Below are 22,382 nucleotides of genomic sequence, written 5' to 3'. Positions count from 1 at the left end.
AGCAGAGCTCAAGGCTTGGAATCAGAAGAAAGAGATTCCTTTAAGGGGATACAGCCAGGTGTCTAAAAAAAACACCAGACCCTGGCCTGTCACTCAGGGGGGGCTACCACTGGTTCTGAATAAACCTGCTCAAAGAACTCACTCGAGATCTTAGGTAGCAACACCCTGCTCAGAAATGTATCAACAGAGATACATTAGTTGAGTGGAGCCCAAGGCGAGAACCGGGGCCTAAACCAACTCAGAGAAAGGGATCGAGGCTCAACAGGGAGGCGGAGAGAGGCCTAACAACCTGAGGCCGCTACTTAATGGAGCGTCGCTATGGGGAACGGTATACCCATGCCACCATGCTGAGGGGAGTGCATGCCAGAAAACCACGGCGAGCACCAAGTACCAACTCTACCATAGCCACGGGAGTTGCCCCAAAGGATGTCTTGATGGCTGTCAGTGACATTTTCCCCTTCGGCCAAGGGCCTGAGCTGCATACCCTAAAAGAACTTACCTCACTGGCTCACAATGATGACCATACAGGATTTTAGAAAGTGTGCAGAATTCTTAGCGTGCACACTTACCACAATGTGGATTTTAGAAAGTGCACAGAAGCTTAGCGTGTGCACTTACTATAGCATAGATTTAGAAAGATTCTGAAACATCTGCTCACTGATGCCCAGAAATCCTCAGACACTCAGAACTCTCGAGTCGAGAGGAGGACTCACCCAGTCTGCCCAGGACCGGCGAGCTCAAGGGACCCTCCCGCAGTGAGGGGAGCACAACCATGTCCGGGGGCAGATAGATCGCAAATGGGACATCAGAAATGGGATCCTGCTAGAAGGGGATCACACATTTCTGAGGGAATAATAGAGTCCCAACATAAAGGCAACTGACCAAGGAGGCGACAGAGACGGGCCTAACACTTAGTTTGTTGCAAATGGGGTTCTTCGGGAGCAGCGCTCTCGGCTCTCAAACTGAGGCGAACCCTTACAGCACATACTGGGAGCGACTCATAGCTAACCCTCACAGAGAGGGGAGCACTTCTCAGCTCGACCAGAAGGGGGTGCTAGATTCGAAGGAGTAACCCAGCAGGGCCCAATAAGAGACAGTCGACTGGAGCAGCTAGACATTCTCATTCTATCTCGATAGAGAGCGTGGGTCCCGTATAACCAGACCCAGGGTCTCGTATAACCAGACCCAACAGGATCTGAAGAAATAGTGAGATCCAATAACCATTCATGCGTATAGAGCTTACTGCTCCTCAGAGCAGAAAGCACAAAAGAGGGGTTTCCACAGAAACAAAAATCCCTCTTACCTCAGGGAACGCAGTGTACTCCTGCCCACTCCGCAGAGGGGTGATTACTGAGTCAACCATAAGGACAGTGTGACAGTGAGGACCCATGGGCTCGACCGTCTATGGAGCGTTGAGCTCCTCAACGCCTCAGCGAGAGGAGCTCTAGCTCAGAGAACGTGCATGAAGGTTAAGGAACGACTCAAATCTCGGGAGACCCCTCAGGGTGAGAAATGAGTAGCGCACCCTGGTCAGAGGATAGGGAGCATGTCACGAAGCATGTACTCAGAACCCGCAGGTCCTGAGGATGCAGCGTTATACTGGGGACCTGACTCCACGCGTCAGTGAGAGTAGCTCTATCTCAGAGAACGTGCATGAAGGTTAAGGAACGACTCAAATCTCGGGAGACCCCTCAGGGTGAGAAATGAGTAGCGCACCCTGGTCAGAGGATAGGGAGCATGTCACGAAGCATGTACTCAGAACCCGCAGGTCCTGAGGATGCAGCGTTATACTGGGGACCTGATGCTGGGAGGCTTCCTCAGAAACCCAGGCTGCGTGTCCAAGCCGAAGATGAGGGCTATCACCAGCCTGGATCCAGAACAGATGAGTGAAACCATCACTGTAATCGGTCAACAGCAGGAGGTCCTGACTTAGCAGGTGGGTCAAACCTAAAAGTCAGAAAACAGAACAGGTCTGAGTAGCGCTGCAGAGAAAGGCTAGCATTGAATACACAAGAACTAGCAGTACAGTAGATGAAAATGGATCGTACTCACCAACCATGGCTCCAGCGCATGACTCAGGCTCATGGATATAGGCTGGAGGCGATGTCCGAAGCCTGGACCTTCATGGAATGAAGGATTTAAAGGCAGCTGAGCGCATCTTGGCCTCCTTAAACTTCACGACCACCGTCTCAACAGAAGTGTCGAAAAGCTCAGAAGGGGAAACCGGCGCATCAAGAAGAAAGCCCTTCTCTTTTGACCCGATAACCACCTGACTCACCCACAGATTTCTCTCCGTAACCACCATGGCCGCCTTTTTTTTTTTTGGCAGTGGCAGCCTGCTTAGTGGCATGGAGAGCAAGATCCATGGTACGATGCAACTCAGCCACCTCATCAGGAGATAGACCCTGCCTTTATCCACCTGCTGCCGCGTATGCCCTGCCATTCAAACGAGAAGTATCCTGAAGGGGTTTGGATGGCCTTAAGAGAAGATGTCTCCCCCATAAAGAGATAGCAGGCCAGAGTCTCTTCTATGGGATTACATCTCTGCAACAATTCTCGAACTGAGCTTGCTCACCTGATGCCCGCCCTCAGTGCTCTCTAAATGCCAACAGCTCACTTGCTCAACACAATACAACAATCTTAATAACTACTATTAATCTTGTATTTAATCATTTATAATTGATAATTATTCATGAAGGCTGGAAGTGAAAACTATCTTATATTCAGGTGTGCATAATTATTAAAAGAGATTTTCCTTTACAGATAAAATTAGCCAAAAAAATAGATTTAACTCAGACTGAAAGTCAAAAATTATTAAATGCCCATGAGAAATATTCAAAACTAATACAATACTAGAAATTGCAAAGTTAATGCATAACCATTGGACAGCAAAATGCTCAGTGGGTCAGCAGAGTCATTAACCTGGAGTCTCCAGAAGTACAAGGTGTCAGGTTCTCATAGACTTAGGTTAATGTGATTCCAACAATGCCCAGGTAGCCAAAACAGTTTGGCCCGATAATGGTCCAGATCCGGCAGGCCAGAAGAAATAACTTCTGGCGGTTGCCAGACTCGGCATGGACATGGGATGAATGATGCCCCAGAATTGGTCCAAATACACTGGCCCGGGTCCGGCTGCCAAAACTGCCGGCATTGGGCCACAATCACACCGGCAAGAATTGTCAAGTCAAGTCAAGTCACCTTTATTTATATAGCGCTTTTAACAATACAGATTGTGTCAAATCAACTGTACAGCATTAATTAGGAAAATATTGTGTCAATAATGAAAAATGATAATAGTAAACACTCAATTTTCAGTTAAAGGCAGTTCATCATTGAATTCGGTGATGTCATCATCCAGCTCAGTTCAGTTTAAATAGTGTCTGTGCAATCAAGTCGACGATATCGCTGGAAATTAAGTGTCCACAACAAAGCAAGCCAGAGGTGACAGCGGCAAGGAACCGAAACTCCATCGGTGACAGAATGGAGAAAAAAACCTTGGGATAAACCAGGCTCAGTCGGGGGGCCAGTTCTCCTCTGACCAGATGAAACCAGCAGTAAAATTCCAGGCTGCAGCAAAGTCACATTGTGCAGAGGACTCATCTGGTTCCGTTGTTACACTTAGCCGGTACTGGCCCGAGTCTGGGTACTAAAACTGAGTCAATACCACCGGCATTGAGCCACAATCACACCAACGAGAAATTAAACACTTAGCCAGTACTGGTCCAACACTGGGTACTGAAACTGAGCTGACACTGGGTCACAATCATGACGACACCTAGCCGGTACTAGTCTTGTTCTCTAAATAAAAAAAAATAAATAAAAAAAATGTATATATATATTTACACTTACTCATACAGAATTACAACTTCTAAAATATGTGTATTAAAGACTCCTTCCAGTATTTATATAAAACCAGAGCTTTGAATAATTTGTTTTTTCCACAAAATGACATTGTTGCTTTAAAATCCTTAAGATGGCATCTACTTCCAACTAAAATAAAATATATATTTTACAGTGTCCTTGTTAAGTCTACATGTACTTATGCATGTCAACTAAATATGTCACCTTTACAAAGATTATGGGTTTGGCCATTACACCATTTCTTTTCATGGCATCCCCACCTACTACCCCATGAATTACCCCATAACATCAATATGTACTTCTTTTCCCCAAATATAAAAATGACACAATGAAAATATGAGTGATATTAGAATTTATTTGAGAAAAAAATAAAAAACTCCACGAGCTTCCTCAAGTAAGCGTACCCTAAAAGAGGGACAGATTGAGAGAAAGAGAGACAAAAAAGGGAACAGATAATGACACATATGGCTATTCAGGCAATCTCTTCCATTTTTTGGAAGAATTTGTTTGCATTCAGGCAGTGCTGTGGATCGCCGGATCGGCTTTCAACGTGGACGAAGCGGAGTCCAGCCTGGGGTTGTCACATGTGGTTGCCGCAAGCCCGCCGGCCGTGCCATTCTCTAGCCCGCCGGCCGCCGCTCATTCTAGCCGTGTGTGACGCTGTGTGTTTCGTTGTCAAGTCAAGTCAAGTCACCTTTATTTATATAGCGCTTTTAACAATACAGATTGTGTCAAATCAACTGTATTAGGAAAATAAGGAAAATATTGTGTCAATAATGAAAAATGATAATAGTAAACACTCAATTTTCAGTTAAATCATTGAATTCGGTGACAGAATGGAGAAAAAAACCTTGGGATAAACCAGGCTCAGTCGGGGGGCCAGTTCTCCTCTGACCAGATGAAACCAGCAGTAAAATTCCAGGCTGCAGCAAAGTCACATTGTGCAGAGGACTCATCTGGTTCCGTTGTTACACTTAGCCGGTACTGGCCCGAGTCTGGGTACTAAAACTGAGTCAATACCACCGGCATTGAGCCACAATCACACCAACGAGAAATTAAACACTTAGCCAGTACTGGTCCAACACTGGGTACTGAAACTGAGCTGACACTGGGTCACAATCATGACGACACCTAGCCGGTACTAGTCTTGTTCTCTAAATAAAAAAAAATAAATAAAAAAAATGTATATATATATTTACACTTACTCATACAGAATTACAACTTCTAAAATATGTGTATTAAAGACTCCTTCCAGTATTTATATAAAACCAGAGCTTTGAATAATTTGTTTTTTCCACAAAATGACATTGTTGCTTTAAAATCCTTAAGATGGCATCTACTTCCAACTAAAATAAAATATATATTTTACAGTGTCCTTGTTAAGTCTACATGTACTTATGCATGTCAACTAAATATGTCACCTTTACAAAGATTATGGGTTTGGCCATTACACCATTTCTTTTCATGGCATCCCCACCTACTACCCCATGAATTACCCCATAACATCAATATGTACTTCTTTTCCCCAAATATAAAAATGACACAATGAAAATATGAGTGATATTAGAATTTATTTGAGAAAAAAATAAAAAACTCCACGAGCTTCCTCAAGTAAGCGTACCCTAAAAGAGGGACAGATTGAGAGAAAGAGAGACAAAAAAGGGAACAGATAATGACACATATGGCTATTCAGGCAATCTCTTCCATTTTTTGGAAGAATTTGTTTGCATTCAGGCCCGCTCTTTTCTTCCCCCATCTCTGTCCAAAGTGAGCAGCAGCCATCTTTTGATTAACTTTTAAATCTCTCCATCTGATGCACTGCCAGTACTTGTATTTCTTTGCACTGATAGAAAAAAAAAAAAAAGATCAGTCGCAATACTATAGACCAGTGGTGTCAAATTAAATTCCTGGAGGGCCGCAGCTCTGCACAGTTTAGCTCCAACCAGCTCCAACTCACACCTGCTTGGAAGTTTCTAATAATCCTGAAGACCTTGATTAGCTGGATCAGGTGTGCTTGATTATGGTTGGAGCTAAACTCTAGCACTATAGCTGTGTCCAAAGTGAAGTGCACAGACTCCAAAGTGCGCATTTGAAGTGCGATTGTGTCACAGCGTCACGACGTAAGCTGTCCAAATTCAAGATGCACCCTCCGAAGACCGCATTCCAAGGCCGATTGCGTCACCACGACGAAGGCTGATATATTTTTCGAAAGCGACTTCAAATGCACTCTCCATTTCCCAGGAAAATAAAGTGTATATCTGATGGACACTTCGCACCCTACCATATCCCAGAATCACTTGCGCGCAGATGACGATGGAATTTATATACAAAGAACATGGAGGATAACAGTTCTGTGGGGAAATTCACATTGAAATGTAAGTATTGTGTTTTCATTTTCTTATTTTTTATCTTATATACGTTTATTTTATTTATTTTTTTGTCCTGTAAATATATTTTTTTACACATTTAAATTCTATATGTTTATTTTTTTTTGTCTTGTAAATAATTTTTTTTACACATTAAAACAAATTGTTCTATACATTACTGAAAGTACTTTTTACAACTATTTACAAGATAGCTTAGGTTTAACATCAGAAAAACAACATCAGTTTTGAGCCCAGCCCTGCCTCCATGTGTTCTGGGGTCTTCAGGAGGTGAATCTTTTGGTGAATGGCCAGCACCTTCTCAACGACTCGGAGGACAATGCGGTGACAGTGGAACGAGGCATGTCAAACACTCTGGAGACCACTCTGTATGATGTACCACTGGCAGATAGAAGAGAAACACCAGGGTCTGGATTGTGGCACCCCATCACTGTTGCCGTTCACTTCTCAGAAGATCCAGCAGCACTGTCAAGGCCTCCCTGCTCAGCTGAAAACCACTAAAAAACCAGTCCAGCGCTGGCACATTCAGCTTTATCCTGCAGTACAGGGGTCTGGTCTTATTTAGGGAAAGATAAATTTTTTTTAGAGCTATGACAAAGTAATTAGTAGAAGAAATATTGAGATACTTTAGTAAACTACTTTTAGTAACTACCAATACCATATTGGGGAAAAGCTACTAGTCATATTTAAAACCTTAGCTAAAGGGATAGTTCACCCAAAAATGAAAATTCCAAACCTGGAACAACTTAAGGGTGAGTAAATTATTACAGAATTTTCATTTTTCGGTGAACTATCCTTTGAGTAAAAGTATTATCTTGCATACTCTAATATACTTAAGGTATTGAGAGTAAAAGTAAAGGTATACAGTATTCTGAAAAAATAATTCGTCAGGATTAATATTACTGCTGCACTGATGTGTATGTTGCATTTTACTTCTGAATATGTTCATGGTTATTAAATTTAAAGTTGCCTACTAAATATACTGTTGGGTAGTTTAATCTACAACAATGCATCATGTTGTACAAGACCATATTTTTGTAGTGCTGCTGTCCTGTGAGAAAAAAAATCTTAGTACTTCATATTTGTTCGAGAAATACTTAACGAATGTACTTCCTTACAGTCCACCTCCGATTATTTTGAAAATGAAAGTATCAACATTTTGTCAGAATATTAACACATTTTTGCTAACTATATCCAAGGCTGCATCTGAAGGACTCGGACCGGTGTTGAGATTTTTGGTTTCAGTGGGCAGGGCATACATGAATATTCATGAGTTTCCCGGACATGCGCGTATCAGCTCTCCTCTCGCACCGTTGCTATGCAACAGAGCGCTAATCGGGAACCTCTGGTGTCGCAATTAGGAAATCCTGCGAAGTCGGAGCGTCCTTCATGCACTTCGGAGGCGTGGCCTTCGAAGTCCGTGCCCTTCGAAGTGTGTGCACTTAACTTTGGGACACAGCTTATGTCAGCGAACTCACAATTATAGCTTCATTATAAATACACATTACTTAGATATCATATGTGTAGAAGACATAATGTTAAAGTTCCCTTAAGCACTTTAAGCTTGTTTCATTATATGAATTAAATCATTAATTTCCAAATATAGTTAAAGAAAAAAGAGAATGTTGGATAAAAGCGAAAAATATTAATAGGAATTAAAATAAAAAATACACTTAGAAATAATATAACATGGGCAGGTAAAATATATTATGTTTAAGTTGTGTATGTTTAAGTGTCACTGCTACATACTATTTACCACCCCCACCCCCAGCACTCAACCTAAACTGGTCCGAGTCTGCATGAAGCAGCCCTATGGTCCGTAATCGGGCTGAATGTGGCTAAACGTGCTGTGTCTCAGTGTGAATCGGGCCAAATCCGCACATCCAAAGCCTAGCCAAATCTGGCAACCATTACTGGGCCAGAGCTGGCTCACTTTGGTGAGCCGCTGCCAGAACCCAGCCGACACTCAGCCGCAATTGGCCCGACTGCGCTGGCTACCTGGGTGTTGTTCCAGTGTCATTATCGGTTGTTATCGGTCTGCACAAACACATGACTTGGTGTTTAGCGCTGACTGCTGCTAATTCATGCTTATGTTTATATCTCCTAGGTCAGAAATGCAGCAAATACATGTTCATTAATAAGCCGAAGTCCTGGAGAGACGCTCAGACTTACTGCAGACAGCATCAATCAGACCTGGTCAGCGTGAGGAACCAGGTGGAGAACCTTCAGATCCAGCAACTGATACCTGCAGCAAATGTCACATACATTGGGCTTTTCAAAGACCCTTTAGTCTGGTCCGAAAACAGCACGTCTTCATTCAGAAACTGGGAATCCGGTCAGCCGGATGGATCGGGAGATTGTGCAGTGCATTTACGACAAAACAGACTGTGGGATGATCAGAAGGCGGTGACATGAGACCTTTCTTCTGCTACGACAGTGAGTGTTTTTCCATGTCTGATGTGTTGTGGCCAGAGCTGGGAAGATTAAACTGTAGACTGTTACTGTTTACAAATGACATGATGAAAATTGTAGTCATTAATGTAATTTAGATTACATTTAGCTGAAGTATTCTGTTGGACTACTTTTAGATTACTTATGACCTATATTTTTACATTTCAAATGTTTCATTGTTTACCTTCATGTCAATGTGACCATAAACCGTCATCAGAGAACTGTGATGCATATGGGAATAAATTAATAATGCATGTTTTAGGTCAAAGCACATCACAAAAATAAATAAACATAAAAACACCAATGACATGGACAAAGTTTTCCCATTTTGAAATATTTTTGTCAGTTATTCACAGAGCTGGGTAGTAAATGATGTATTAACTAAACAATCTTGTTCTAGCCGAAACTCTTTTCTAAAATCACAGTTTAAGATGCCACAACCAGTGCTGAACAGTAACTGATTGTATGTAATCTGGATTACATAATAAGATTCCAAAAATCAAGTACTTGTAATTAGATTAAATTACATTTTAAAATACTCGTAATCAGACTGCAGTTAATTTTTATGGATTACATGATTACATATTATTTACACAATAGCAATATGTATTCATAATTTATTGATTCTCCCTAATTCCTCTTTGTTTTATCTTTCAAATGTTACTTTCCAAAAATGTGGATGTTCACACAGAGATCAGTCATTAGTCAGGTGCTGCACTGCACGGAGGAGACGAATTGTTGAATAAAGTTGTTATTTTTGATTTCTTTGCACACAAAAATTATTTTCGTAGCTTGGTAAAAATTATGGTTAAACCACTGCCACATAGATTATTTTAACAATCCTTGCTATGTTTCTGAGCCTTGATCGTGTTGGGATCCTTGCTGTCTATGGGAGGGTCAGAGAGCTCTTGGAATGCATCAAAAATATCTTCATTTGTGCTCTGAAGATAAACAAAGGTCTTACAGGTTTGGAACGACATAAGGGTGAGTAATTAATGACAGAATTTTAATTTTTGTTGGGTGAACTATCCCTTTAAATATCCACTTTTCTTCGGACATAGGCCTATAACTTACAAAAAACTTCTCAATATCCACTCAAAAACAATGAATATGTTGTACGATTTTGTCTATAAATTTAATCTAAACAACAACATTAATTTAGTGGCACTTACCTGACGCGTGAACTTAAAGGTGCAGTAGGAGATCTCGGAAAATGCTAACTTTAGCCTGTTAGCACTGAAAACGAACGTCCCACCCTCCCTGCAATCGCTGTCCAAAGCCACACCCCTAAACGCATATACGTTCACAGACCAGAATACCAGAGACAACATTACTACAATAAATTCGTTTGGCTTCACTGATGTCATTAAATAATGTCATGTGTGTGCACACGGAGGGCAGTCGAAGTTCTGCACCAGACCACGGTCTGCTATTTGAGGATGCCTGTTGTAAACCATGCAGATGAATCAGCATTAACCACACAATTGTAACGCATTAAAAGTCAAGTGTGATTTAGTGAGCAGCTTTATGGAGGCTAAATGCTCTAAATGAACCAGTTAAACCCATCTGTTGTGTAGCTAAACTAGTGGCTCTCATGCCGGATGTGGTTCGGTTTAGGCTTCACTTTCTCAATAATACTTGATTTAAATGAGAAGTTGTTACTGTGAGAGATGTTTCAGATGGAAAACTGTAATTCAGATGTCAAAACAGTTTTAACAGTCTTCTGTCAGCCAAAAGGTTGACTGAGAAAGCCAGAGAAGAGCAGAAGCAGGAGACAAAGTGGTGATAAAATGAGCAAAATGAGTTTATTGAATAATCATAGTTGCACGTTTCAGTGCTCAGACTTCATCTGAATCCAACAAGTGTTATTATAGCACAAACCACAGCAATGGAAAATAACTGCTTCACTACATCATCCTTGAAATCGAGACATTCTCTGATCTCTTACTCATGAAGACAAATATCCACTGAAAGCACACAATCAGAAGACTAAACAGCAATGGAAAAATAATTAAAATGACTAATCCTTGAATGAATCAATGATATGAGTAAATAAATTATTACAATTATTATATGACTAAATTATAAATCCTATGTGAATTAAGTATAAATTAATATTAAAGAAAGTAAAACAAACTAAATATATGGTTGCTCTCTAAAATAAATGTCTTTATAAATGACTAAATAATTGCAAAATTTCTTATTGCAGATTATATTATCAGCATAACAATCTGAGTCAAAAGTAAAACTTGAGAACATGATCTTAATATTATTTACATTAAACTGCAAAAAAAGATTTTCTTCCTCAGTGTTTCTAGCTCTTTTTTTCAGTAAAATTAACAGAATGACTGAAGATATTCATTCTAGTTTTTCTACCAAAATTGAGTGAGATTTTTCTTTAAAACTAGAATAAAAATATCTCCCATTGGGCTCAGAAATATGTTTTTGTTTTCCCTTTGAATTAATTGATTTTTCTGACCCCAATGGCAGATATTTTATTTGTTTTAAACAAACTCATTTAGGACAGTCAAACGGTAGGTATCGTTTGATAGAAAACTTCCTAAATTTTTAGAAAATATTGTTTAATATTTGGAAATTCTCATGCTGAGAAACTGCTGAGAAAATATATTTAGATCTAAGTGACGGATTATGGTGAGTTTGGGCTCTTTTTCACGGGGAGAATCTGCTGTAAATAATGCTGTGATTTCCAACTGAACAAATTCCATCTGAACATGTTTTATGAAGTTATAAGCAAAACATGACAATTTGTTGCATTCTACTCCGAGATCATTCAAATGATATATGACACATGAAAAATTAGTATTAATTGTTCGTCACTAGGTGGCACCCCCCATGTTTACTGTTTGCTAAATATAATGCAGAAAATATTATTTAATCTTTCATCCTTATAAATTTCAATTTAGAAGGACAACTCAGCGCTCGTTACGAGTAAAACAAAATGCATGCATTAAAAAGCTGAGTTTCTAAGCTTTAAATTGATACATAATTGGTGTTATTACATTTAGTGGTTGCTTAGTAATTAGATTATTTATGTGGGGTTGGGGTAGGGGGCTTTGCTGCCAGTGGTACACTTCTGGTTATGGCCAATATGCTAGTAATATGCATGCTAGTTAATAGTGAGAATTGTTCTTTATAAAGTATTACAAAAGTATCTGGATAATTGTAGTGAAGAAAAATACTAAGGAACTTTTATTTTTTTTCCAGTGATGGGTTTTCATTAATAAGAATTGTTAATGTAACTGCAAATCTCAGCGTTTAATTGCACGATGCTGTGCATTTCAGTCTTCTAATCGATTGCACAGCATATCAAACACAGATTCATGAAAGATTGCTGTACTTAATAGCTGTAAGCTGAATTTTGTAAGCTGAATGTCTCATATTTCAAAGATTTATTTGTAAATAATGTGTAATCCATTTATATTCCATCATTTTATTATTTACTAACACTTCCGTGTTTACTGTTTGCTAAATATAATGCAGAAAATATGATTGTGTGATTACAACACACACACTGTAGATTTCAAAGTCATTATTTTTGTATTATCTTGTTCCAAAATATCTAAATACTAAACTACTTAGAGGAGCCCAAGACTAAACTATTGTTTTTTTTTTTTTTTATTAATTCTGCATTTATGGACTCAAACCAATGCATGTGTGAGCACTAAATATGTTTGTGTTCACTGAAATCATTTAACTAAAATCAACATTTGAAATGCATTTGTCCTGTACTTTTATACAGGATGATCTTATTCTCATTCGTAAGTTTTTGTACAGTGTGTAAAGCATTAAATCATTAACAGTGCCAATGCATTAACTAAAATGTGATGGTGTTAAACATCTATGAGTTATTATAAATGCTTGTACCTTAAAGATTCATAAATGTTTGGACAAGTTATCGCATGTATCAGAGACTAGTGTTTCACTGGATCTAACACCTCTTCTTTTGAGTGTTTTCTGCTGCTGGAAGATCTTCCCGTCAGGTTGGATGCTCCATGTTATGCTGGATCTGATTTTCATGTGCTGATCTGAGAGGATCTGCTTCATCTAGACACCAGATTACATCAGTCATTAGTGAACGAGATCAATCTACTGCCGTTTAGATGTCAGTAATCTAAAACTATTAAAAAAAAAAAATGAAATAAAATAAAATAAACACTGCAAATTACCTAGTATTTTTTCCTTTTTTTTTTTTTTTCCTCAGTACAACTAAAATGTAGGGCTGCCCTTGACTAAGGATTTTTCTGGTCGACTAGTAGTCGTTCCCTATCTGTCGGTCACTACGAGTTATATTTACTTCAGAGCCCCAATCCGCTCTGACTTTCAGAGAAAACGCCAATTAATTTTGGCTAGTGGATTTTGCATACCTGAGCCACTCCCCATGCATACTCTTCAGATTTTTGCTTCGGAGCCGAGTGGGTGAATGATTTCTTCTCCACAAAGCCTTTCTGTTCTGACTGGAAGAAAGAAGCTGTTCCTGGTTGGCGTGACGGCACAAACAGCGGTGTCCGTCTTTTTAAAGATGCCATTCTGTCTGTGTTCTCTTGGTTGCGGTCGTTACCTGCCCTCTGTCGACAGCCACGATCGTTGCCTTCAGTGTCTGGGCATCCAACGTTCTGCATTCGCTGCGTTAGTGGATGACTCATGCATTCATTGCGGACGTATGAGCATGGCTTTGTTGCGATCTCACCTCTCTCTCCTCACGGGGAACGGAGCGACACCCTCAGTCTCTACCCGTCCCGGTTTCCCTGTCACGAGTATGGGACCGCCGGCTAGAGCTCTGGGAGATCTGAGGGTCACAGTGAGAGCTTCTCTGTCGGTGAGGGTTTTCCAGGAGGTGCATGAGGAGCTCACGAAGTCGTGGATGGTACCTTTTTCGACCAGAAGCCGCTCGTCTCCTTCCTCCGACCTCACTACCCTCGATGGTGGGGTGGCTAAGGGGGTACGTAGACATTCCCCAGGTGGAGAGAGTGGTTGCGGTGCACCTGTGCCTGCAAAATGCCCCCACTTGGAGGAATCGTCTGCATCTCCCGTCCAAAGCCTGTAAGCTGACGGCCGCTCTCGCAGCCAAAGCTTACGGTGCTGCGGCCCAGGCTGCCTCTGCCCTACATGCCATGGCAATCCTGCAGGTCCACCAAGCCAAGGCACTCAATCAAATGCACGAGGGTAGTTCCGACCCAGGGTTGACGCAGTGCGGTCCCTCAGGAAGGCGATGTCCACGGTTGTGGCCCAAGAGCGCCATCTTTGGCTTAACCTCACTGAGATGAGAGATGTCGACAAAGTGCGCTTTTTTGACGCTCCCATCTCGCAAGTTGGCCTATTCGGCGACACTGTCGAGGACTTTGCCCAGCAGTTCGAGCAGTTTGCCCAGCACTTTGAGGCGGGGACCGCGCATCAGCCTGCTCTCCCCGTGTCCCCATGTCCCCGCAATTTCTTGGCTGCTGGGAATAGGGGGCGTCGTGGGCGAGAGTGAAGAGGCAGCACATCGCTCACTGTCAACCCACGAGCCTGATAACCCGGAGGAAAAGGAAACTGCTCTTTTTTCGAGAATGTGGGAACCACTGGCTGGAACAGAAACAAAACGGAACAAAGGATTCTCCGCCCGGCCCTCCTCCGGGGGAAGGAGTGGTGCTGTTTTCGCCATCTCCTGAAAAAAAGCAGCTTCCCACATCTCCGGGTTGCCCGTGTCAGGGCCGCTTTGTCATCTTATTAGAGGACTTAGGGGCCAGCTGGGACGCGGAGGGTGCCGCAGTCCTCAGAGAGGCTCGACGCACCAGCCTTGACGGTGTCTCAGCACGGGGTGGAGGCGCTCTCGAGGATGCAGGGGTGCACCCCCGGCAATGAGTCGCTCTGATGAGCCAGGACGCGATGCCTTCTGTGTCATCCAGCACAACTTCCCACCGCTGCACCACCATGGGTGCGTCGATTGTCCCTTTGGTGCCACTCGCACGGAGCTTGGACGTAGGGGTGTGCCCTAAGCCAAATACCTTAGGCTATGGATAACGTAACGAATAATTCTGCCCGAATATTCGGCTGAGGCTGCAGCACAGTCTGGTGTTTGCTAGTTTCACAGGTGAGCCAGGGGATCAGCGCGATATTTTACACAAACCTCTAAATTCACGCAATAATGAGTGTGTGAAGTGAATGAATGTAAACTTTATGAATGAAAAGAGCACAAATCAAACACCGCATTGCTGTTGCCACTCCGTGCATCTCTCAGAAATCAGAGCTTGGCAAGATTAGGCCTAATATTACCTAAAATAATACATCATACACGTTCTACTATTTGTGTATATATAAAAGGCAATGAATGATTTAAACCTTATAGGCTACGATATAACACACGAATGAATAAGCACAGCGCGATCGCCAATCAAACAGCCTCGTTGCCATCTCTGCGCATTTCTGTCTCTCAAAAACTAAACCAGCTCTCTGTCAAGAGTAGGCTAATAATCAACTTAAATACAGATACATTTTCTACTAGGCCTACATGTTTGCTTCCTTATCTTTTGCTGGTTTGCGTGGCACACGCACATTTGTTTAGTGAAGTTCAAAAAAGTGTTCTGCGTAATGAAAATGTGCGCCTTAAATTCATTCAGTCGTGTTCAAATGATCACTAAATGTTTGTCATGGAATCTTCCTACTTGTATGATAAATGTATTTTTAGTAGGGATGCACCAATACTGGTATCGGTATCGGGCCCGACACTGAGCTCCTGTACTCGTACTCGTTAAAGTGCCGATACCACACAGCATGTGATAAGCGCCATATTCAGACAGAGTTCATGAATGAAATAAGTGCAAATAAAATAGCAGTGTTGCAGTTACTTAAGTTAATGTTTAACTTATGTTTAAGTTAAATGACTTAAATCAATTTCCATATTTCTAAACTGTGTAGGAACCCTTATTGTTTTAATTTAGATATTTAAATATTTATTTATCGGATCACGAAAGGTCCCCAAGCTGGGACTCGAACTCACGCTCGAAGCACAACTGCACTACATCTCGAAGCACTGCCTATACAAGGAAATCGGCTCTGACAGTTAGAAGATATTTAAATAAATGTTATAATCATAAAAAAAATAATTATTTTAGTTAGACATGGCATATTTGTTCAGTGATAACTACGAAAAAAGATAGGCTGTAAAACCATAAACATAACGGTCTTATCAAATATAACTGTACGAAGTTCTGGTTCAAGCTCCGCCTACTTCCGGTTTAATCCTAATACAGATACAGATACAAATAATTTTGTGATTGTTACAGATACAGATACAAATACTGACTTCGCTGCACACCCCTACTTGGAAGCATGGCTCGTGCTGCCCAACCTGTCCCGTCCCACTGTCTCATTTGGACAGTTCGACTCGGCTACGCGATTCAGTTCACTAGGCAACCCCCCAGGTTCAGCGGCGTTCTCGAGACTTCGGGCCCTTCACAAGCTCCTATTCAAGATGTTGGTCATCAGATGCATCCAGCCCCAGGATTGGTTTGCAGCAGTCGACCTGAGGAATGCTTACTTTCATGTCTCGATTCTTCCTCGACACAGGCCTACGGTTTGTTTTTGAGAGTCGGGCATGGCAGTACAGGGTCCTCCCCTTCGGGCTGTCCCTGTCCCCCCATGTATTTACGAAGGTCGCAGAGGGCGCCCTTGCCCCGTTATGGGAAGTGGGCATCAGGATCCTCAGCTACCTCGACGACTGGCTCACCATGGCCTGGTCACGAGAGCAGTTGTGCGATCACAGGGACCTGGTGCTCCGGCACTTCAGCCAGTTGGGGCTTTGGGTCAACTGGGAAAAGAGCAAACTCTCCCCCGTGCAGAAGATCTCTTTTCTCGGTATGGAGTTAGACTCGGTGAGTATGACAGCGTGTCTCACCAACGAGCGTGTCCAGTCAGTGTTGAACTGCCTGAGTTCCTTCAGAGGCAGGAACGTGGTATCTCTGAAACACAGGCTCCTGGGGCATATGGCATCTGCAACCGCAGTCATGCTGCTCGGATTGCTTCATATGAGACCAATTCAGCACTGGTTACACTCCCGAGTCCTGAGATGGGCATGGCGTCACAGTACACTTTGTGTGACTATCACAACGGAGTGTCACCGCCTATTCAGCCCCTGGACAGACCTTGCCTTTCTTCGGGCCGGGGTGCCCTTAGAACAAGTGTCCCGGCATGTCATTGTCACGATGGATGCATCCAGTACGGGTTGGGGCACTACATGCAACGTGCAGGCAGCCTCGGGGCTCTGGAAAGGGCCTCGACTGCTTTGGCACATCAACTGCCTAGAGCTGTTGGCAGTGCATCTGGCTTTGCGGTAGTTCCGGCCATTGCTGCAAGACAAGCACTGTTGGTCTGCACAGACAACACTGCGGCTGTCTCGTACATCAATCATCAGGGTAGTCTGCGATCACATCGCATTTCATAGCTCGCCCATCATCTCCTCCTCTGGAGTCAGACGCGGCTCAAGTCGCTGTGCGCCGTCCACATTCCGGTGGAGCTCAATCGTGCAGCCGGTGACTCCATCCCGAGATGATCCGGCTGATCTGGAGTCGATTTGGGGAAGCCCAGGTAGACCTGTTTGCTTCCCACGAGTCCTCTCACAGCCAGCTGTATTACTCCCTGACCGAGGCCCCCTCTTCACGGATGCACTGGCACACAGCTGGCCTCAGGCTCTAAGCAAGTATGTGTTTTCCCCAGTAAGACTGGGCCGGGGTGCCCTTAGAACAAGTGTCCCGGAATGTCGTTGTCACAATGGATGCCTCCAGTACAGGCTGGGGTGCTACATGCTATGGGCAGGCAGCCTCAGAGCTCTGGACAGGGCCTCGACTGCTTTGGCAGTGCATCTGGCCTTGCGGCAGTTCCGGCCACTGCAACAAGACAAGCACGTGTTGGTCCACTCGGACAACCAACCGGCAGGGAGGTCTACGATCACGTCGCATGTCACAGCTCGTCCGTCATCTCCTCCTCTGGAGTCTCAAGTCGCTGCGCGCCATCTACATTCTGGGGGAGTTCAATCTTGCAGTCGACGCACTCTCACAACAGCTCACATTCCCCAGAGAATGACGATCCGGCTGATCTGGAGTCGATTTGGGGAAGCCCAGGTAGACCTGTTTGCTTCCCACGAGTCCTCTCACAGCCAGCTGTATTACTCCCTGACCGAGGCCCCCTCTTCACGGATGCACTGGCACACAGCTGGCCTCAGGCTCTAAGCAAGTATGTGTTTTCCCCAGTAAGACTTCTCGCACAGACACTGTGCAAGGTCAGAGAAACAGGTCTTGCTGATTGCGCCTTACTGGCCCACCCGGACCTGGTTTTCGGAACTCACGATCCTTGCAACAGCCCCTCCCTGGCGCATCCCTCTGAGGAAGGACCTACTTTCTCAGGGGCTCAGCACCATATGGCACCCGTGTCCAGATCTCTGGGACCTTCATGTGTGGCTCCTGGACAGGACGCAGCAGACTTAAGTGATCTGCCACCAGCAGTGGTAAACACGATCACTCAGGCTAGAGCTCCCTTGACAAGGCAAGCCTATGCTCTGAAGTGTCTGTTCATGAACTGGTGTTCTTCTTGCGAGTCTTGCTGATTGCGCCTTACTGGCCCACCCGGACCTGGTTTTCGGAACTCACGATCCTTGCAACAGCCCCTCCCTGGCGCATCCCTCTGAGGAAGGACCTACTTTCTCAGGGGCTCAGCACCATATGGCACCCGTGTCCAGATCTCTGGGACCTTCATGTGTGGCTCCTGGACAGGACGCAGCAGACTTAAGTGATCTGCCACCAGCAGTGGTAAACACGATCACTCAGGCTAGAGCTCCCCTGACAAGGCAAGCCTATGCTCTGAAGTGTCTGTTCATGAACTGGTGTTCTTCTTGCGAAGAAGACCCCCGAAGATGCACGATTGGAGAGGCCGGCCTACTCTCATGTTGTCCTGAGACCCCGGCCTGGATATGTGCCCAAGGTTCCCACCACGGCCTTTCGCGATCAGGTGGTGAACCTGCAAGCACTGCCCTCAGAGGAGGCAAATCCAGCCTTGGCATTGTTGTGTCCCATAAAAGCGTTGTCCATATACGTGGACCGCACCCAGAGCTTCAGAAGCTCTGAGCAGCTCTTTGTCTGCTACGAAGGTCAGCAGAAAGGGAAGGCTGTCCCCAAGAAGAGGTTGGCCCACTGGATAGTGGATGCCATCGCCTTGGCCTACCAATCCCAAGGCAAGCCGTGCCCCCTTGGGGTGAGGGCTCACTCCACACATAGTGTTGCCTCCTCCTATGCGCTGGCGCTCGGCACCTTTCTGGCAGACATCTGTAGAGCTGCGGGCTGGGCGACACTGAACACCTTCGCAAGATTTTACAGTCTCCGCGTTGAGCCGGTTTCTTCCCGTGTGTTGGGTAACAGGTAAGTGGCGGGAAGAGCCGGCCAGTGTCACGCTTGCTGTGCCAGTCCCCTTCACCCGGGGATGCGAGCGCCTTTTCCTCCTCCAGTAAGTTCCCTGGTCGGCGAACCCTGGTTGAGTATCCTCCAGCACCCCCCGGCAGTCGGACTGGGCAGAGCAGTCTGACACCAGGCCCAGTATCGGTGTTAGCTTGCCCGGGTCTCTGGTCAGCCCCTTTACTGGGCTAGGTGTACATATGGCTTGATTCCCTGCGGGCGATCCCATATGTGTATTCTTCCATGGTAAGGTTTCCTTCTCGGTGAACCCGTGTCTTCCCTTTGACAGACCACTCTGTCAGTCTCTGCTGGCAGCCGTTCCTCCCTACTCCTAGGTAGGACCTGCCTCAGAGACCCATTCCATATGTAGTACTGCCGAAAGGCTCGCTTCCCCTTCGTTACTGCCAAACAACGAACAGGAAAGGCGTGAAGCACCTTTCATGAAGGTCAAAATCCCTTTTCTTCATTTTTTTTTTTCTGTCATAGGATCAGCAGCTTGGCTGTCTCCAGCAGCTATGTACTCACCTTTTGGTCCCTGCCGGCGCCAAGGTCAGCGAATTTGTGCTGGGGCGTTGGGAAGGGTACGACCTTTGCATAGCATTTGTCTGACACGCGGCTGCTTGTCAATATTTGCAGAGCTACAGGGTTGTGACAGGGTTCAGGTTGTGGCACTTTCCATGGACCCCCTACCTCGTCACAACATAACTCGTAGTGACCGACAGATAGGGAACGTCTCGGTTACGTACGTAACCATCGTTCCCTGATGGAGGGAACGGAGATGTTATGTCGCCATGCCACAACATCGAATCATCGCTGGTTGACCGGGACACGTTCTCGGCTCCTCACCGTAAAACCTGAATGAGTGGATGCACCCGCAGTTAACGATCTGTCCATCACGGACTGCGTGATTTCACCTGTGGAATTTTTTTTTCTGCAACTAAGTGACTAATAAAATGTTTTTTTCTGGTTGACTAGCGATTAGTCGACTATTAGGGGGCAGCCCAACTAAAATGTAAACATTCTTAGATCTACATATATTGAAATGAAATTAGAAGCAAATATACCCTTTTTTTTTTTTTTTTTTTTTTATTGTGGCCAGCCTAAGGCACACCTGTGTAATAATCATGCTGTCTAATCAGCATCTTGATATGCCACACCTGTGAGGTGGATGGATTATCTCGGCAAAGGAGAAGTGCTCACTAACAGATTTAGACAGATTTGTGAACAATATTTGAGAGAAATAGGCCTTTTGTCTACATAGAAAAAGTCTTAGATCTTTGAGTTCAGCTCATGAAAAATGGGGGCAAAAACAAAAGTGTTACGTTTACAATTTTGTTCAGTGTATAATAGCATATTAATAATATGAAAATAACATGCAGAATCATCTCACCTTCTTCTCTATGGCCTCCATCACTGCGGATTCATCCAGATGTCCGTCTGATTTGACTGTGAATCTCACACGCTTTATTTTCCTGTTTTCGCGGCAGTAGAAAGGCAGTCGAGTCGAGCAGGTGTCATCAGCCATCAGTCCTTCAGTATTGGCTCTCGCACAATTCTCGTTTCCCTTCACGTTATCAGGCTGTCCAGACTCCCATTTTACAGAGGACCACGATACACTTCTCTTATCCAACCACAGCCATGGGATCTTGTACAGGCCGATCCAAGAATCGTTGTGGCCCTTGTCAGAAAGTATTGTTGCGAGGAATGTGTTCTCTGTGTCGTCTGTAATGACTGCCAGGTCTACGTAGTTTTTGCTGCAGTAAATTTGAGCAGTAGTCCAGTTCATGCTCGTTTCAATGTACTTAAACTTGTCCTGAAGTGTGTCCTGATTGTCTGTAAGGAGTAGATTGGACAGAGAAACTTTCTTGAAAATGTGAAGTGCTATACAAAATTAACTATAAGTTAATTAAATAAGGAAAAGTTTATTTTTTGTTTGTGTTATTTTAGTATCATCGGTATACTATAAGTTTTTGTTCATATTTAGAATTTATTGCGATTTGTTTTATATTTTCAGTTTTCACTGTAATTTTACGTAAAGTTTTAGTAATTTTGTTGTGTTTTATTAAATGCTTATATAAGAAGCCTATAGAAGAAGATTTTCTTTTTTTCTCTGTGTTTTTTCTTTTGTACTAATCGAGCTTGTATTTTAACTATGACATTATGCTCATATAGTCTGTGTAACACTTCAATTCAGTTTTCAGACTATACAGTGCAACTGCAAAAAAAATGTGTATATACAGGTATATATATTTTTTTTTATTTTATTTTTTTTTTTATTTTTTTACCCAGTTACTTTGTCAATGGATAATTGCCATTTTCTCTACTTTTCAGTTTTGCTTTTATTAAAATAATAAAAAAATAAGACACATATCATAGATACAATAATAGATATCGCACAGTATACCAGTACTGAAAAAATAGTGTACCTTGAATGTATCTTGATTTAAGAATGTTTAGATATTTGTATTGGATAAATGAGACAATATCAGGAATATTCACATAATGTTAATGCTTCTGTGTGTATTTGTGCACTCTGTGAAGAGTGAATAAGGATTCTTGGTAACACTTACTCACTATTAAAGGTTAGTTCACCCAAAAATGAAAATTCTGTCATTAATTACTCACCCTCATGTCGTTTCAAACCTGTAAGACCTTCGTTCATCTTCGGAACGCAAATTAAGATATTAAATAAATTAAGATAGGAAGCTACGAGAATAATTTTTGTGGGATACGCTGTTTTCATTCAGATCAAATCACAACAACGTAGGAAACAGATCCGGCATGACGCAGCTGACACAGAACAGCATACGCTGTTTACGTCCAGCTGATACTCTCCAAAATGGCGCTAGGGTGACGCGGAGGAGACGAACTGTTGAATAAAGTCTTTTTTTTTTTTTTTTCTGCACAAAAAGTATTCTCGTAGCTTCGTTACATTTTTTTAACTCTTAAATACAGTGCACAGCATAATGCTGGAGGTGTGAATGGATGTGTGGAGAGGTGTTCAGGGCGGGTGTGGGGTGTTTTTTCAAACCTGCAATATAACTCATTCAGATCGTCTGAACGTTTAACCGTTTAACCGACCAAGGCCTAATGCCGACGCGAAATGTTTACAAACATTATAATAAACACTGTACAATAGTTAGGCTGTTTTAGTTCCCCTCACGCCACAACAAATCCTTTCAATTAACAGTAGCTATTTAGAAAAGAACAATAATTAAAAATATAAGAAGCTATAGCAATATTGTCA

At 43.2% G+C, this 22,382-nt stretch overlaps 1 protein-coding gene and 1 pseudogene across 2 annotated transcripts; one reads left to right on the top strand and one right to left on the bottom strand.

The window, feature by feature from the left end:
- The window catches only part of LOC107665747 (macrophage mannose receptor 1-like), a 19,032-nt pseudogene extending 10,372 nt beyond the window's left edge, over window positions 1–8,660 (top strand).
- A 1,739-nt stretch (window positions 8,661–10,399) lies between these two features.
- On the bottom strand, window positions 10,400–20,966 carry LOC107665750 (C-type lection lectoxin-Enh3-like). Of its 2 annotated transcripts, XM_016456761.1 has the most exons (3): window positions 20,526–20,966; window positions 12,582–12,761; window positions 10,400–10,663 (listed from the first exon to the last, which is right to left on the bottom strand). In XM_016456761.1, the coding sequence occupies exons 1-2, from the start codon at window positions 20,919–20,921 to the stop codon at window positions 12,591–12,593; spliced, it is 567 nt and encodes a 188-aa protein (XP_016312247.1). In that variant the 5' UTR covers window positions 20,922–20,966; the 3' UTR covers window positions 10,400–10,663; window positions 12,582–12,590. The 2 variants fall into 2 exon arrangements, with proteins under 2 accessions (XP_016312247.1, XP_016312246.1); XM_016456760.1 differs by lacking the exon at window positions 10,400–10,663 and having other exon boundaries at window positions 12,533–12,761.
- Window positions 20,967–22,382: the final 1,416 nt, after the last annotated feature.

Source organism: Sinocyclocheilus anshuiensis, unplaced genomic scaffold (assembly GCF_001515605.1).
Source record: "Sinocyclocheilus anshuiensis isolate Anshui unplaced genomic scaffold, SAMN03320099.WGS_v1.1 scaffold1000, whole genome shotgun sequence".
Classification (NCBI taxonomy): Eukaryota; Metazoa; Chordata; class Actinopteri; order Cypriniformes; family Cyprinidae; genus Sinocyclocheilus; species Sinocyclocheilus anshuiensis.
This window is presented reverse-complemented; position numbering and strand designations above follow the sequence as displayed.

Bases quoted from the DNA above. Each gene is read 5' to 3' on its own strand.
- LOC107665750 (XM_016456761.1), bottom strand. From the start codon at position 20,921: ATGAACTGGACTACTGCTCAAATTTACTGCAGCAAAAACTACGTAGAC. The intron at 12,762-20,525 runs GTGAGATGATTC...TCTGGTGTCTAG, and splicing joins TGGAGGCCATAGAGAAGAAG to ATGAAGCAGATCCTCTCAGA.